At 44.0% G+C, this 16,047-nt stretch overlaps 1 protein-coding gene across 3 annotated transcripts in view; it reads right to left on the reverse strand.

Moving 5' to 3' along the window:
- Positions 1-7: 7 nt before the first annotated feature.
- The window catches only part of fra (frazzled), a 34,444-nt gene continuing 18,404 nt past the window's right edge, over positions 8-16,047 (reverse strand). Inside the window, exons 2-18 of one of the 3 annotated variants that reach the window (XM_065476327.1) lie at positions 7,477-7,794; positions 6,570-7,002; positions 6,372-6,514; positions 6,166-6,314; positions 5,980-6,106; positions 5,641-5,797; positions 5,101-5,587; positions 4,235-4,688; positions 3,817-4,178; positions 3,140-3,497; positions 2,914-3,094; positions 2,433-2,650; positions 2,174-2,284; positions 1,730-1,834; positions 1,575-1,668; positions 1,228-1,513; positions 8-969 (exon numbers count right to left, since the gene is read on the reverse strand). In XM_065476327.1, coding sequence (XP_065332399.1) covers positions 871-969; positions 1,228-1,513; positions 1,575-1,668; positions 1,730-1,834; positions 2,174-2,284; positions 2,433-2,650; positions 2,914-3,094; positions 3,140-3,497; positions 3,817-4,178; positions 4,235-4,688; positions 5,101-5,587; positions 5,641-5,797; positions 5,980-6,106; positions 6,166-6,314; positions 6,372-6,514; positions 6,570-7,002; positions 7,477-7,794 — 4,082 coding nt within the window. In that variant the 3' untranslated portion in view covers positions 8-870. Of the gene's footprint in view, positions 970-1,227; positions 1,514-1,574; positions 1,669-1,729; positions 1,835-2,173; positions 2,285-2,432; positions 2,651-2,913; positions 3,095-3,139; positions 3,498-3,816; positions 4,179-4,234; positions 4,689-5,100; positions 5,588-5,640; positions 5,843-5,979; positions 6,107-6,165; positions 6,315-6,371; positions 6,515-6,569; positions 7,003-7,476; positions 7,795-16,047 lie in introns of all 3 variants that reach the window. The other 2 variants (XM_065476326.1, XM_065476329.1) reach the window with 2 other exon arrangements.

Genomic DNA, 16,047 nt, shown 5'->3' on the forward strand with positions numbered 1-16,047 from the left:
ATAGACCCAAGTGATATTATCAACCATTTATTATTAACTCCGCCTTGAATTATACAAAACACAATTCACGTTATATTTTTTTGTCACGAAGATTTTTAGATACAAATAGAGAGTGAGGAGTAGGATAAATATAAAATGGGCAAAGAGATTTACATGAATAGGCGACACTTACCAACATGGCAATGATTAAATATCCATACAAATAATGGCTGTTTGTACGAAGATACCGTCGAGTGAGCTAATTTTGCAATACCTACATTTCCTAAGATTTTTAACAGAAAAATAATGCTTCTCAAGTGTGGTGTGTTTGTTCCTCATCAATGAATTCATTGATTGATTAGCTGTTGCTACGCTAGCTGCCGTTGTTTATTGCAAAAGTATAAAATGCAGAAAAGCTGCCTGAAAGTACATGAAAAGTAATACTCTAAAATTAGTCAGTTTAATGAAAATTAAGTTCTCCTTATTATGGCACGCACATTTCTTTCTCTCATAAAAGCATCCAAGAGGTAGGTGTAAAATTTCATTACAACCAAAAGCATTATGTTTTATTCACATCTTTACAACACATTGTAAGTAGCGTAACGTTTTTCCAGCCAGACGTATTAATTTTCCATAGAAAGCTGTTGTGCTTCTACAATTTAGCTCATTATATAAAATCAGTCAACGTGTTATTCTTAATAATTTATATAAATTTAAAAACTTGCGCACCTGGTGAAAATGCGTTAGTCATGTCACTTACAATTAAGGTCAGCTGGACGTGGTTTTTAGCTAGCTTGACCCATGAATCGGTCAGCAGACACAAATTCCGGGTCTCTTTTCTTTTTACAAATAATCTATTTACATTATAATTTACGTTTCAAGGATGAGATCTCAGCATTCAAACTCTTTAGCTGTTATGGCGTTCAAGTCTTTCATCAAGCCTTCCAGGTTTGCCATTTCCTGGTTCAATTCTTCAGTGCTCAGTGAAGGCTGCGGATAAAGAATTTGGTAACGTTAATTTAAATTAGGTTAAATAACACACTGATTTGACATTGAAATAGATTATGTGATACCCTTATACTCTAGGAGGTACACTTAATTAACAAAATGGTTAACGTTTAATCAGATGACATTAATTTTCAAAATTTAGTAAAACCCAAATAAGGCTGTTTTAGACTGCTACCTTCGAAGATATATACAGTCTTCAGATCTCAATTTTTCCTCAGGCAAAACAAATTCAATACTAACCTGCAGCCTTGTGCTTTCAGTTGGCATTTCATTTTCACCCCACGAAGGTGTGAGCAAAGGGGTTGTGCACGTTGACGCACGACCAGCTTCTGAGCCTCTTTTAAGAGAGGACATGCCCGACGGCAGCTGGTTTGTCGATGGCAGCTTGTTCTTGAACGGGCTGCCAGACTGCCTGATGCCAGTCCCGGCCTGGGGCGGCGGCGCTGGCACGCTGAAACTCTTCAGGGGGTGACCCTGCATGCGCTTGCCCAAGGTTCCCGAATCTCCACTTGTACCCGCCAGAACACTAGAATTTCGAGTAAAAATTTAGTAAAAAAGAAATTTTATCATATATATTTTATGAGTACTTGTAATTAGCAGGAATTGCATGGGCGTGAGGTCTGTCCACGGTGTCGTACCCTCCTTGCAAGGAGTAGGGGTTTTCGGAGATGGTTGTTGACGCTGAAACAATGAGATGGTGAACCGAATTGTTCCACATCTTCGATATATCTCAAAGACTTACATGCAACTGTTGAGGTGCCTGGGTCAAGAGTCACGTGGGCTCTGGAGACGGTGTACTGAGTCCGAGGGTACGGCCTGGGATCATTGCTTGAAACTAAAGTTGCCCCTGAGCATTAGAAATCGTACCGAGCGATTAAAATAGCCACAATCACAACTTAAACAATTTAAAAAAGAGCTGCCAAAATATCTCCCTGCCAATTTTTCCACTTCATGTGTACAATTATATATATAATATAAATTTAGGTCCTGCTTCTAGGCAGGTTTCAAATGACAAGTGAAGTTTTAAGTAACAACACCACACTTTAAACACAGAAAAGAGGTCATGCACATATTTACATTCAAATTATATATAATTCAGACTTGGGGCTAGCGATACGTTTTGAACACAGTTCCAAGTTAATTTTTGCAGCTGTGCAGGAGCAGAGTTAGTGCAGAGGATACATACCTGGGTCCATGTGCAGCAGCGACGCGTCCACATGGACAGACACTGGCTTAGATCGGCGCACCGTGGATGACCTATCATCGTCACTGAGGCGACTGCTGGTGCTACTGCCACCTGGCGAGAGGGACAATCAAGGTGCAACGTGGAGTATCATGCAGGTTTATAAGCAAAGGTCAAAGCCAGGGGAAACGACTCGAAACAGGTCCAAAAAGCAAAATGCTTGCGCTTGTATAGGTGCAATCGAGCAGTGTGGTGGGTTTACCTTGCGACAGGTACGAGGGCACGTAGGTTCTTTTATCTATCGAGCTTGTGTTGACCCTTGCGAGCTGAGGAGGCTCCGAGGACGGCGGCGAGTCCTGATCCAGCGGGTCTTGCGACGAGCTGCTGCTCTGGCCATTCTTCTGCTCTAAAGCTTTCAGTTCCATTGTGTCATGGTGGATCCACAAATCAGGAGGCTTGATGTTGGGCTTCTTTTGCACCCTGTTGGAAATTATTGTATTTTTGTAAAGTTATTTTATACTCATAGTTATGTTTATTGTGGACCAGCAGTGTAACTATGCTCCATTCACCCAAAGTAAGAACAAAATCAGTCAACTCAGTATGTTGAGAAAAATACATGGCTGAGATTTTGTTTGAATGTACTGGAGTGTTTAAGGTAACTCAAATTCATCGATTTAATTCTAAATCTAATCAAAATCTTTCCAAATATAGGAGAATAGCTTAGCTTAGACATTATAACTTACGCTTTATTTCTTTCAGTAGTGTCATCTTGTTGCTTTTTGCAGCACACAAATATTAAGAAGGCAGAAACCAGCAGAATTCCCACAAGTGTCAAAACACCCGCCAAGAGAAATATGTTAATTTCTGGAAACTCTGTTTCATTGCCGGCGGAATTTCCAGAGCCATGAGAGTAGCTTCCAGATGCTAATTTAATCAATTAGTAATGAACAATTAATACTTGAGGCTTACAGTGTGGAGTCTTGAACGTTGTTACGCTTGAGAATGGTCCATGGCCGATTTTGTTTCTGGCCTGGATGCGGAAGTAGTAGGTGGTGTCAGGCTTCAATCCCTTAATCGACGTTGTCATTCTATCTTCGTCGACATCGTGCGTAGCCCATTCCTTTTCTGATTTGCGCTGGTCATCTGTATAAGCAATGTGATAGCCGGTGGTTTGCCCATTTGGCGTTTTGGGGGGCTGCCAGTTGAGATTGAAATCCGTGATGCTTCCTTCTGAAGACACAACGGTCAAATCCCTTGGCGCTGAGCTTGGAGCAGCTTCAAGAGTTGTGTTGTACACCATCATGCTGTAGTGGCTCTCTCGGTGACCCTAAAATAGCGATAAAAATATTGGATGATTTATTTCCTAGAACGGCACTGCTCAAAAAATATATTCCTCCAGGGAGTACTAGACATCTTTTATGACTAAAAATTCTGAGTCCTAAGCTTACGCTGAATGTATTGCGCTTTGCATTAAGCAAATAGACGTAGAAAAACTGGAAGTTTTTTAGTTACTTATTACTTCTTTAATGAAAGAACAAGTAAAATCAAAATTATTGACAGACAAGACCGTAAGAAATTTTGAAAATCAATACCAATATTTTTTCCGGAAAACCTAAGGCACAGCAATAAAATTAAAATTTTCTCACCTTGACAACTTTAACAGTGAACTCGTATTCGGTGTTTGGCTTCAGGTCGCCAATGATTACGTTCAGCTGAGAGGTGTTGACGTACTTGTACCGTGGATTTGGTGCGTGGTGCAAGGAAGTGTATCTCACTACGTAATGTCTTCCGTCAAACACCTCTTGGTTCTTGGGCAGTCCGGAGTCCGTCCAGTACACGACCGCAGACTGCGCTGAGGTGACGACCGCCTCGAGACCGATCGGTGGCAGTAGTACAGGCGCCACATCCAAAAGCTCTTCCTCTCTGGTCCGCACGCTGTCATAAACGGGTTGACCATCGCCCATGTTGTTGTACGCTCTCACAGAGATGACATACTCGGAATTAGGTTCTGCAAAGGAGTGGTACTATGAGTTTCAAATAATTTTATAAAACTTATAAACATACGCAAGTTTTTAATGTGGTAATATCTCTGCTTTCCCTCGACAACGTGGGTGAACACATCAGGAATTCCAATTCCCCATCCAATGGTGTAGCCTCTGACCATCACATTCCTACCAAGCGTGGGCGTCCACGTGACATGGACTGAATCAGCCGCTGGTCGAACCTTCAGGTTTGTGGGAGGGTCTGGCACTCTCGACTCGTCCAAGTCGTTATCCAACGTGGAAGCCGAGAGCCAGTCGGTTGGCGGTCCAGTTCCATTTGCGTTCAACGCAAACATTCTGACTTGATATTCTGCGTCTCTGTCCAAGCCGTCGATGGAGTACATCCGCCGATTTCCAGCAGCTGACACAGTCTCGGCGCCCTTGCTTCTGCCCTTCCGCCTGAACCGGATTTTGTAGCCGTTGATCAGACCGTTCTGGGTATGCTCTGGTGGTGGCTCCCAGCGAACTACAATGCTCTGGAATTTAAGAATGTATATATCAATTATAAAGTTAGTGTTATTTTAAATTTATCTGAAGTTATAACACTTCTGTAATAAAAATTAAAAAAAAATATAGAAAATAATACTCCTTTTATAAAAAACAATTAGTAAAAAAATAGGAATATTGGAGATATTTAACATGAAATCAAATTAATTTTAAGATAGTTAATTCGTGTATGAATTCTCATTCTCTTTTAATTATTGATTTTTTATTTAAATTAAATAAGTATTAAAAAAGTTAGTGTTCCTCAACTTTCATTTTAAGCGCATTTTCACCACTCCCTCATTTCAATTTTTTATTATTATTATGTGCCACATTATTTACTAGGACTTGCATGATAATAAAAATTTTGTAAATTATTTTATTAAAAGGAACCGCATCACTTACGGTCGACGAGGCTGCTTCCAGTGTTACGTTTGATGGAGGCTCCTCTGGAATGTCACCCAGAGTGCGAGCTACCACTTGCTCAGTGCTGGCTCCTGGTTCGTGATTCTTTGAGAAAGCAACAACCCACACTGAGTACTCTGAGTACTTCTTCAGGTCTCTGACTTCAAAGGAAGTGTTCATTGTGACCACGTGGTGTTCCATGGAAGAGTCGCCTAGCATGTAGAACAGTTTGTAGTAGCTGACGGGTGCTTCTCCGTTATCGGGCTGCCGCCACTCTGCTGCTATCGACGTTGAAGAGGTGGCGTACACTTTCAGATTTTTGGGAACTCCGGGCACGTGCGCTTCGGCCAAGGTGGACGCCTCTATCGAGTCAGAGAGCTTTCCGGTGCCCTGCGAATTGATGGCTGCCACTCTGAATACGTAGGTTCTCGACGGCATGAGGCCAGAAATGCTGATGTCAGGTCTGCTTGTGTTAGCAACCCTCTCCCTGTCAATCACTTGATTCAAGAAATGTTCATTTTCGGAAATGTATCCAATTACCTGTCAGAGTCTTTCAGTTTGTAAAAAACCGAGTAGGCGAGCACAGGGCTGCTACTGTACTCTGGCTCTTTCCACTTGAGAGTGATGAAACGCGCGTTTGTGAACGGCGCCATAACCTCTTGCGGCTCAGTTGGCACGTCATTGTACACAGAATCACCTAGTGGCATACGTTTTGGAATGGTGTTCTCTTTCGGTTGAGAACCTAAGTACCATGCAGAAAAAGAACAAAATCAAAATAAACGAAACTAAAACAAACAGAATATCTAAATTTCACAAAACTATAAAAAAATACAAAAAGAGGACATAAAGAAAGAAAAAATTGATCACCAAATAAAGTACCTGGTTTTAAAACGTTTAAGCGTGCTGCTGCTTGAATTTCCCCTGCTGGATTGGATGCGACACATTGGAACACTCCCGCATCCAGTGACATAAGACCAAGAATTCTTAAATTATTTCCGTTGAGCACCTGGCAACACAGGCAAGGATTGCAGCAATTTGCATCAGCAATGGAAGCGAGATTTCTACCTGCATGTATTCGTTCTGTTTGATTTCTTCTCCATTCTTCAACCAAACTACCCTTGGTTCAGGGTGGCCTTCCACCTCACAACTTAGCTCTATATCTTCTTTTTCCTCAGCAAAAGAGTCTAGTGGTTTTTTCTTGAATCTGGGAGGCACTGAAAATAAAGATATGATGGAAAGACTGTTTTTAACATTTTGTTACTCAATCATACCTTGAACTTTGAGATTAGCCGTGGCGTCCAACGAGTCTTCTTTGTTCTCAGCCCTGCACTGGTACGCGCCCGCGTCTCTAACTTGCACTTTGCTAATTTGCAGAGACGCTGTTCCGATCTTGATATACCTGCTGTCCAAATCCCTGTGAGATCACGCTTAATGATCACAGAAAGGACAGAAAAACGCCAACGCCTTACTTGAAATCGATGCTGACTCCATCCTTGAGCCAGATGAAAGACGGACTGGGGTTGCTGACCGCAGCACAGCCAAGGGTGACGTTGCTGCCCTCGATGGCTACAGTGTCCTCGGGTTTGGCAACAAAGGTCGGTGGCGTCAGTCTGGTCTGCTGCTCTTGTTTGATGGTCAGCGTGGCTTTTTCGCTGAGTGCGTGTCCGTTGGGACTGGTCGCGTTGCATCTGTAAATGCCAGCATCCCAGAACTCCACGTCGTTGATGTCCAATGAGCCGGAGGGCAGCTGCATCATTCTCGTCTCGTCCAGAGCGAGGACATGGTCATTCCTCAGCCACACGATGGACGCGGGTGGACTGGCCTCAACGCCGCACTCAAAATGGGCTATCTGCCCGTTTTGAATGGTTTGGCTCTTTGGCTGTCGTTTGACGTGGGGACCAACTGTGGACGCCAGGAATATAATTTAAAGACTCAAACACCCCTTTAAAAAATTAAAGTTTTTTTGTCAGTTGATTAATGAAAAAGTGGCTGTTGTAAGTGGTATGTTAAATATTGAATGTATTTTAAAGATTTAACATTACATCCCTTGTGGTCTTTGTTGATGCTGTTAACAATATGTAGTTTTTAACCAGTTAAAAAATTAAACATTTTACAATATTTCGTTTCAGCAAGTTGTTATTGAAGAAAGTTTTTCCTTCTGTTAATATACATATTTTAGTGATCGGTCCAAAATAAAAATTGATTTAATCCAAGCAAAATATTCAACAACATAAGTCAAAGTAATCGAAGAGGTATGCCTAATTCCTCCTTAATGTGATTTGCTTGCTTTAAATAAATTATAATATTCGTTATTATGATGACTTGCTATGGAGAATTAAACCGAACTGAATTGACTGTGCACAAAGTAAAACTTACATGCCAAGGAGAGGTTTGCCTTCCTGCTGGCTACAGTGCCTACGCCGTCGATGTGCACCAGGCACTGGTAGGTGCCGAGTAGCGTAGACATGCCGATGGGTACACTGCTGAAGAAAAGGGTGCCGTTGCCCAGCTGCCGACGAAGCGAGTCACCGATGAAGTTGAGCACGCTGCCGTCAGGACCACGCCAGGTGATGAAGGAAGTAGGTTCCGACGCTGAGGGTTTCAACTCGCAGTGCAGCCATGCCGGGGCACCCGGTGGTACCACCGTGTCCTGAGGCTCTTTGCTGAACTCGAGACTGCCTGCACTTGACCGAGCTGTAACATGAATTGCGAATTTAGATTAAGAAAAAGCCTGTATGGTATTTATTCAAACTTTTAGGTTAAGAGAGCACAAGAAAGGTCAACTTCTATTTTTAACCATTTAATAATTACTACTCTTTAACATGGTGAAAATAATATTTTTTGGGAGAGAGACTAATCAGAATTACGACCCGTACATAAATTATCTCTTAAAAACTTTCGCAATTAACAGTAAGAAAGGCCGCAATTAAAACTTCCAAAAGGAGTTCAATCTCTCCCACCCAGAATAAATCAATCGTACAAAAAGTTTCGTGTCTCTCTCTCTCTCTCTCTCTCTCTCTCTCTCTCTCTCTCTCTCTCTCTCTCTCTCGGATTGCAACCACTTTATGGTCTACAATGAATAATCACCGTACCCAAACGCAAAAAGATTCGCTCATGGCGCCAACAAATTAGATGAAATATTGCAGCTCATTGTGCGACTAGCGTGCTCAAAACTTGGAAATTTCCAGCATTGTTTGCGTCGAGCAAAAAACTCAATCTGATCATACAATGGCGCGAAGCGGAATTCGTTCTCGAGTTATCTGCCGCAATCTGGTGCACTCTTGTTACAAGCTGCGCGTTTCCGGAAAAACGCCTGAGTGGCTGACTGGTTGTGCTTCCAGTTTCATTTTGCACGCTTGAGCGGAAGTTTGGAAAGTAACTAAACTTCTTCTCGTTTGTTTCGGCGCGCTGCTGCTGCTGTTTACATAAAAAGGGAGACGTCGGTTCATTGAGACAGAAAAAGCAGTCGTCGCTCTCGAATGCTCAGCCACACGAAAAAGGAAATACATAATAACGATTTTAAAATGCTCGTTACATCACGAACGTTGCAAATGATGGGGTTCGAGCAGCAAACAGCAAAGCCGGCCTGATAACCAGCGTGCAGTGCACGCCGGGCAGCGAACTGGCGAAGAAAAGGAAACTTTTCCCATCGCGATAGACAATTGTAAACGTGCCAAACATCACGATAAGCAGCCAACGCCGCTTTTATGGCGCAAACGCTTTTTTGGCACCGGGTCCTATTGTTTCGCCCGTCTCCTCAGTGATCCAGAAGCGAATCCGGCGTAATCCACTTTGCAAAAGAGAAAAATGTATGCAGCGATTACGATCCGGATGCTTCTTGGCATCCCCAACTCAATCAATATTATTAGTCGTGATTGTCGTTGCGTTTGTCCGAGCGAACAAGAAGGCGGTCCCCGAGGGGCAAAAAGTGGCTTAATGACAAGAGACTCCATTAGCGGATGAGAAGCAAAAATGGCAAGAGATGGCATTTCGTCATATTGCTGCCGCCAGGCAAAATAACTCAGCGTCCAAGTCTTCATCTCTCTATATATCGAGGGCCCCGCGACGCGAGGGTTGTGATTTGAAATCAATAGATGATGCGAGTGGCTGACGTTCGCAAGTTCATAATGCATGCCCTCTCGCAGCAAAATTTGAGTGGCAGCGTCATTAGGGACAGACTGACATTATTATTTCCTACTGGAAATTGGATCGCTTTTTGCCTAACTTTTTGCTGGCGAACGGGAAGAAAGCGGGTCGGCTATGTTTTTTCACAAAGTCCCTAGGAATAAAGTTATGCACGCCAAAATCACCGTCTTGATATGGCAGATTGTATGCGTTTATTTTTTAACAGAGACACGTGGGCGTTGGTTTTGCAAGAAGATAATTTTTTATTCGTATTTCAAGGCGAAGCGAAATTCATTTTTGCAAATGATCTCGGTTTTGCTTCAAATAAACAAACGGTTTATGTTTCATTAGCATTACAATTTCGAAACGGTTGGGCGTTCGCGAGCTGAATACAAAGGGGATGCGTGAGAAACATTTTCCAAGCACGGAGGAAAGCAGCGGCCGCAATCATTTCGTGAGCGGGCAGCCGCGCAAAAAGAAACGCTTCATTAGCTGACCACAATCGTCCCGACGAAATGACCACTTTGGCCAAATAATAAAAACTGCGAGAGAGAGGCTGTGGAGATCGATTCAATTGGCCTGCCCGTGGGGCACAACAAATTCATATGAGCGCGCACAGGCCGTAATTACGCAGCGGCGGCCGGAAAATTGAATTCGGCGAATAGCGTTGCAGCATGCCGCTTTTTCACCAGCCACACATGAAAGTATAGTATACTCGGCGGCAGCATTCCCGAAATCCAATTTGCCTGGACATGCAACCCTGCTGCTGGCGTTTCACACACACAGCAGCAGCAGCAGCAGCAACGGCGACGGAGAGAAAGGCTCATACTGCAGTGTTCTCACGTCTGCTGCTGCTGCAAGCGCGGCGCCTAATTCATAAAGAGAGGGCTCACCGGCACCTGTCACCTCAGCACCTCTCGCCCTGCGAATTTCTTCTTCTCGTCTCGTAAATAAATTATCACGGGAAAAGACGAGAGGAAGAAATAGGGGCGGAGTGGAGCTCAGAATAAATAAAGCGATGCGCTGTGCACGAGAGCAGCGGTCGGTCGCGGTGGTCGTGAATTTCAATCAGCCCCCGCGAGCGGACCGAGAAGCCAATTTCCTAATTACGCCGCAATCAATCGTGCCCTTCGAACGTCTGACGGTGCGCCTCCATACACCGCTGCCGAGGCCCGATCGAGCAGAAACAGCACGTTGGCGGAGATGTCGAGGGTGCCGCTCTATGGTTGATTGGAATGTTTAGTGAAACAACAGACGCCTGCAAAAGGCACGCGATTGGCAACGCCAGAACTTGCTTGCTGCCAAAGTGTCAAACGCTTGTCTCAAAGTTATAGAGCACAGATCCGGTGCAATGCTTCCATGGACCGGAAAGTGGCATTTAGTTCGGAAAAGTCGCAAGACTGGTGCATGACGATGTCTGTTGCAACTCTATACGTATAATGGTTCATTGTTTATTTCAAACAGCAGGCACATTTAAAATATAGACATTTAATCGCCTGTGCACATGCACGCTATGAACATAAAGCTATAATTTAGGGCTCCACGCTTATTCTGGAAATTGCTGAAATAATTTTAAGCTCAAAAGTATATCCTACGAGCTAATTTAACTCCTCGCACTGTTGGCATGAGAGTTGCGCGAGATTTAAATTTAATTTTAATAATTGTTAGCGAAATGAAACGAAGAGTTTAATTCCTGCGGAACATTTCCATTTTGCATTATATGAAGCAAGCACGCTGCCGACGTGCAACAGAAAAAGCAATTTAAATTGCAAAGTGGTCGCGTTTGCGACACGTGCTATTGCTGGCAAAGTGTCCGAAAAGCTGAAAAGCGGCCAGTTTCTCTGATTCTCATTAGCCGGCTGAACCGCAAGCAATGAATAATATACACTGACTGAGTGAGAGAGGGAGGAGAAGTGTCAGCGCGCACTCTGCGGTCTTACCTTATCAAAAAAGCAGCGGCGCACCGACCAAAGTTGCGCCCGTCCGCAAATTTTCGCCTTCATTTGCAGGCGGCTCTCGTTTCCCCGTGAGAGAGCGAGAGAGGGAAGGTCGGAGGACCAATTTCCTAATTAAGGCCGGAATCAATTTGCGGAGCGGACGCAACGAGCTGCGCGTTTTTGCCTTTGTGCGTTTTGGCAATCAATGTGCCTTTGCCGTGTGTGTTTGTTGTTAAACTCATCATCGTGCGGTGAAAACGCGGCATAATTTGATTGCGACCGCGGCCGCAAACGAAAAAAAGCAGCCCAGCTGATCAAAAAAGGAGCCATTAGTGCAAAAAGCACGTGCCTTTCTCATCGTGGGAGTCGACAAAAGGCTGCAGTTCGGAAGGGGTTAATGTTCCCATCGGACGCCCCTTTTCCATTATGCAACGTTTTACAACCGGGAGGAGCTCACCTCGGAATATAATCATGCTGTTGGAAAGGCCCCTGCGCGTAATTACGCGACGGTACTTGAGGGGCCGCCGAGAGTGTGCAAGACGATTGCGTATTATGCACGCGCAGGCAGGCGACACTGGAAATGTATGCGAGAGCAGGCAAAGAAACGAGGTGCGAGCGAGGAGTCGAAAATAATGACTGCAGCACCGCTTGCTTGCTTGATGCTTCACAGTCGACGGAGACAATGGCCTTTCTGGCTCACTTCACCTCCGAGCTGTGTCACGCCGCATGTGGAGCCGACCGTCTTTTCCTCATTCCACGACTGTCGAGGGAGGAATTCGATTCAAAAACACTCTAGGAGTCGCGGGCGAGACTTGGAATAGAGTCAGTCAGGTAAGAAGTCAGTCTTGAGAAAAGACAATAGGCTTTACCTGTCTAGGAGGGTTTCGCCTATTAATATTTCTTAGTATCTGCGTTCTATGAAAATAATTGATGATTAATAAAGGATGAAATTATTTGGCTTAGTTGAATTGAATTATTATTTATTTGTTTATTCCTACTGTCATAGGCACAAAATTTAATTACATCAAATTAAGACATGGTAAGAACGGGCAAACAAATGCTAGCAGAAAACTGCAAAAACGCTTGAAAATTTAATGATTGCTCATTCAAAATTCTCTGCAGTTAATAATGTGGCAATGAGTTTTGTTTTCGAGGTAAAGTACTGCTGAGATGAGGTATGCGGGGTCGAAACAGCTGCTCTTCTGCACGAGAACGTGTGATATTAGTTTTCTTTACAATATTTCAATCTTAATTGTACAATTGTGGTAGCCATTGTAAAATAAGTAGAAAATAATTATGTTCATCATGGTCTTGTAGAAACGCATACGACACTTTTGCATAGAAATAGGACAACCCCCTCTTGCACACGCCCTGTTGCATTTCGGGAAATCCATACAATGTAATAATTTGAAAGTCAAATTACCATCAAACAACTTTATGCTAAAAATTTCTCTCAGCGTAGCAACGGGCCGCCTCTGAACTGTTTATACACACCTCTAAACTTATGAAGGATACTTTCAAGATAAAACGAAAACAATGTAATGAACACTTTCTGCTGTTTGTGTGCTGGGAGCAAAAGTTTAAATTACGCCAGACAAACTTTGTCTTTTTACAAGCTAATTAAATTGCAGATAAAGCAGCTCAGCTTAAACAGGTCTCTCTCCGAGATCTGCATAATTTAGGACGGTGTACTCGCCTCAAGAACATTTTACTGCGGACCTTACAACTTTTCGTGCGGTCCGACCGCAAATTTGCCTTCTCGTTAATTCAATTCCCATCCGCCGCCAAAATAACGCACGTCTAGCTCTTGAGCAAAATTCTCTTCAGAGCTCTCGTGCTCCATTAAATTCGAGTTATCCTGCACTTAGCACCTTCCGACGGGTTTTTAAGTGTCATAAAAGCATGATCGAAAGGTGCAATTTTCTTGATGGATCACGTCGCGCTAAAAGCATGGCATGAAGAATTTTCCGGCCTCTCTGCTGCTGCTCCATAAACACGGCTCCGTATCAAGCTAATTAAGGTTAATGCAGTTAATTTCGCGAGATATTAAACGGGCGCGGAGAGTAAGCTCACCAGGCGTTGTTGAAGTAGATTAACGCCGACAGTCTGCTCAAATTTTAAGCGATTCTACGTGTTTAGAGCAAATGGCTTCCGCTGAACTAACTTACGAACTTCTCCGCGGTAGCTGCCTGGATCTTGGCAGAAATTCTGTTCGCACCGAGCGTATTAGCGGCCGGGTGCAGACACTGCAGACCGTTTTGCAAATCTAAGAGCGCTGCTATCTGCTTTAATCGTGCGAAGATGCACTCTGGCCAAGCAAAGCAGGTGAGCTCTTCTCCTGCTACTTTTACGGCCTTTTTCCAGCACTTTTGCCGTTCTGCCGCGTCGAGAGATAATAAAAACCCCTTTTTCTCGGTGGAACTCCGCTGGGATTTGCATTCAGATGAAAGCAGTTTGCGCGCGCGACACCGTTGGGTACCTCTCTGCTTTGCGATGAGAGCGCAGTCGACGACGGCGACGACTCTTTTCCCTTTTATTTTGGCACAAAAGAGAGTGAGTGCTTGACGCTGGATTTTGCGAGTGACAAGAGACAAAAGACCAGACGCACACATGCAATTATTATTGCTCTGTCCAATCTGATACCGAGCGGATGACTGATGCGGGCATTCGCCAGCTGCCTCGCGATGATTTATTAACGGGTCATTATTGAAAATGCTGTCACTTATGTAAACGAAAGTAATTTCGTTTTGTCTGCGACGCGAAGTTATGGCGCTTTCAATAGGAATTCTCGTATAATAACTCTTCCTCCTCTTTCAGATTTGAAATCGAAGAGAGCAGGGCAGCGGATTATTTTTCTCTAGCTGCCGGTTATAAAAAAGGGTCAGCATTCACACAGATGGCTTTGTGTCTGCAAGTCGGATTATGAGGGGCTCTTTTGTCCAATCGGAATTACTTTTTTACTCAGCTGTTGTCTGAATGATGTTCTTTATGTTGTTAAAAAATATACTTTTTAATACCACAAGACAGTTCTATGCTCTCATTTCGCCACTCTTTCCTTTTAAGCTACAGAGCTCATATTTTAACTGCCAAAACCTTTTATCCAACAACGAAATTGCCAAAATATAATCTTTCTGTGAGACCTTATTTTTTTCTTCTCATTTTCGCACAACTTGGAGCCTTCTCCAGGTTTGCAGCTTTGTAAAAAGTTTGGCTTCACTTCTCTCCCGACGAAAACTGCCTGAAATAGTCTCTTCCTCCAACAATGAAGTGAAAATTTGTTCTGTTTGGGTAAAGTGGCGGACACTGCGCTACACAAATTATTAATAACTACTGCATGTCTCATCAAGAACTTTCCGTCTCGATCGCTTCGTAAAAGCCTTTCGGCAAACGAGCTCGAAAAAGAGGCTCTTCCGCGAGCGTCGAAGAAAAGAGGCCCATCTTCCAGCGCGGCGGAGAAGCAGACAAAAGGAGGTTTGCTGAAAGCACCGCAGACGGCGGAGGAGGACGCCCCTGCGGCTTGGCTCCGCATGCGAATAATTCGCAAACAAAGAAAGACGGGTTTGGTGATACATTCGCCGTTGGTCGAGTGAGACGGCCATCAATGCGCCTGAAGATCACCATCTCTGTCCGCCAACAAGCATGCAAATTATTCCAAATTTCCAAACAAAAAACGTTTCCAGGAAAAGAGCAACGGAGAGTATAGACTGGTCAATAAATGGTATATCATAAAGGTCGGTCGTAAACTTACGACAATCTATTTTTTTTTAGAAAATACCGGATGAAATTGTACCGTTATCATTACAACCCCTGATATAATACATTTCTGATATTCCCAATTCGATCTCGTAAAGGTATTTGAGAGTCAAGCATGCTCTGGGTAATAATGCAAAAAGTCAATAAAAAGCAAATGCGTAGGCGAAATCAGCAAAATCCAATCTAAAATGTCGAGGCAGAAAGCTAAGCAAATTTTCGGGCAAAAACTATATAGATTTTGGCATGAGAGCGAGGCGAGGAGAAAAAGTGGTGTCCCCGGATTGCACCGAATTTACGACGAGCGCCATAAATCGCGGACGGAGCCAGTGGCGGCGTCGGGGCTACACGGATAAATAGCATCGCGCGACATTAAAAAAGAGGCGTCCGATCGCCACCCATCCGTCAGGAAGTACTTAAGCTGCTGCTTGTGCGTCGTCCGCCGACCGCTCCGATGATATAATATACATTTCACTGCGCCGCGAACAACAGACACACGGGGCTGCTCTTTCTTTTATTGGCGCTCGCAATGGGGCGCCATCAGATTGCGAGCAGAGCGCCGTCCGCCATGTCTCGCTAGCGCAACGACAACAAATTCTTCTCTTTTTCTTCGTCTACGCTGGCCATTATTTATCATTGCAATCGCCAGGCTGGCGATTTAATTCAGCCTCGCGGGAACTGCCGCACATGCATTTCACGAAAGCTACACACAAGCCTGTTAGTTTGTTTGTTTATCTGCCTGAATGACGGCGGCGGCAAACATGCCATGAGCGAAATTGCGCCGGGGAGAGCCGCCAACGCCAACCATGCCACCGCACCAGGCAACCCCTCCTGGTTGACGGCCCTGTTTCGCACTGATTGGATTTCAAGTTAGAGTAAAAAACAGACTGCTCTCTGAAGTTGGATTAGTTCAATGTCACCGCTCAAAATCGACGCCTCGCGTGCAGACCGGCTGATTGCGAATTCACTCTGTGCACTTTCAAGCTTTGATTTCTCATCTCTCCGTTTTTTGCTCCCCGGGGAAAGCCTGATTAAAATGAATGTCATGCTCCAGCTTTTTCTCGTGCTTGTGGTGCGAATATTTAACATGTGGCTGACAGCTGTGGCCGAGCTGCAAATCATGCGAGACTTTTTG

Source organism: Cloeon dipterum, chromosome 1 (assembly GCF_949628265.1).
Source record: "Cloeon dipterum chromosome 1, ieCloDipt1.1, whole genome shotgun sequence".
NCBI classification, from domain to species: Eukaryota; Metazoa; Arthropoda; class Insecta; order Ephemeroptera; family Baetidae; genus Cloeon; species Cloeon dipterum.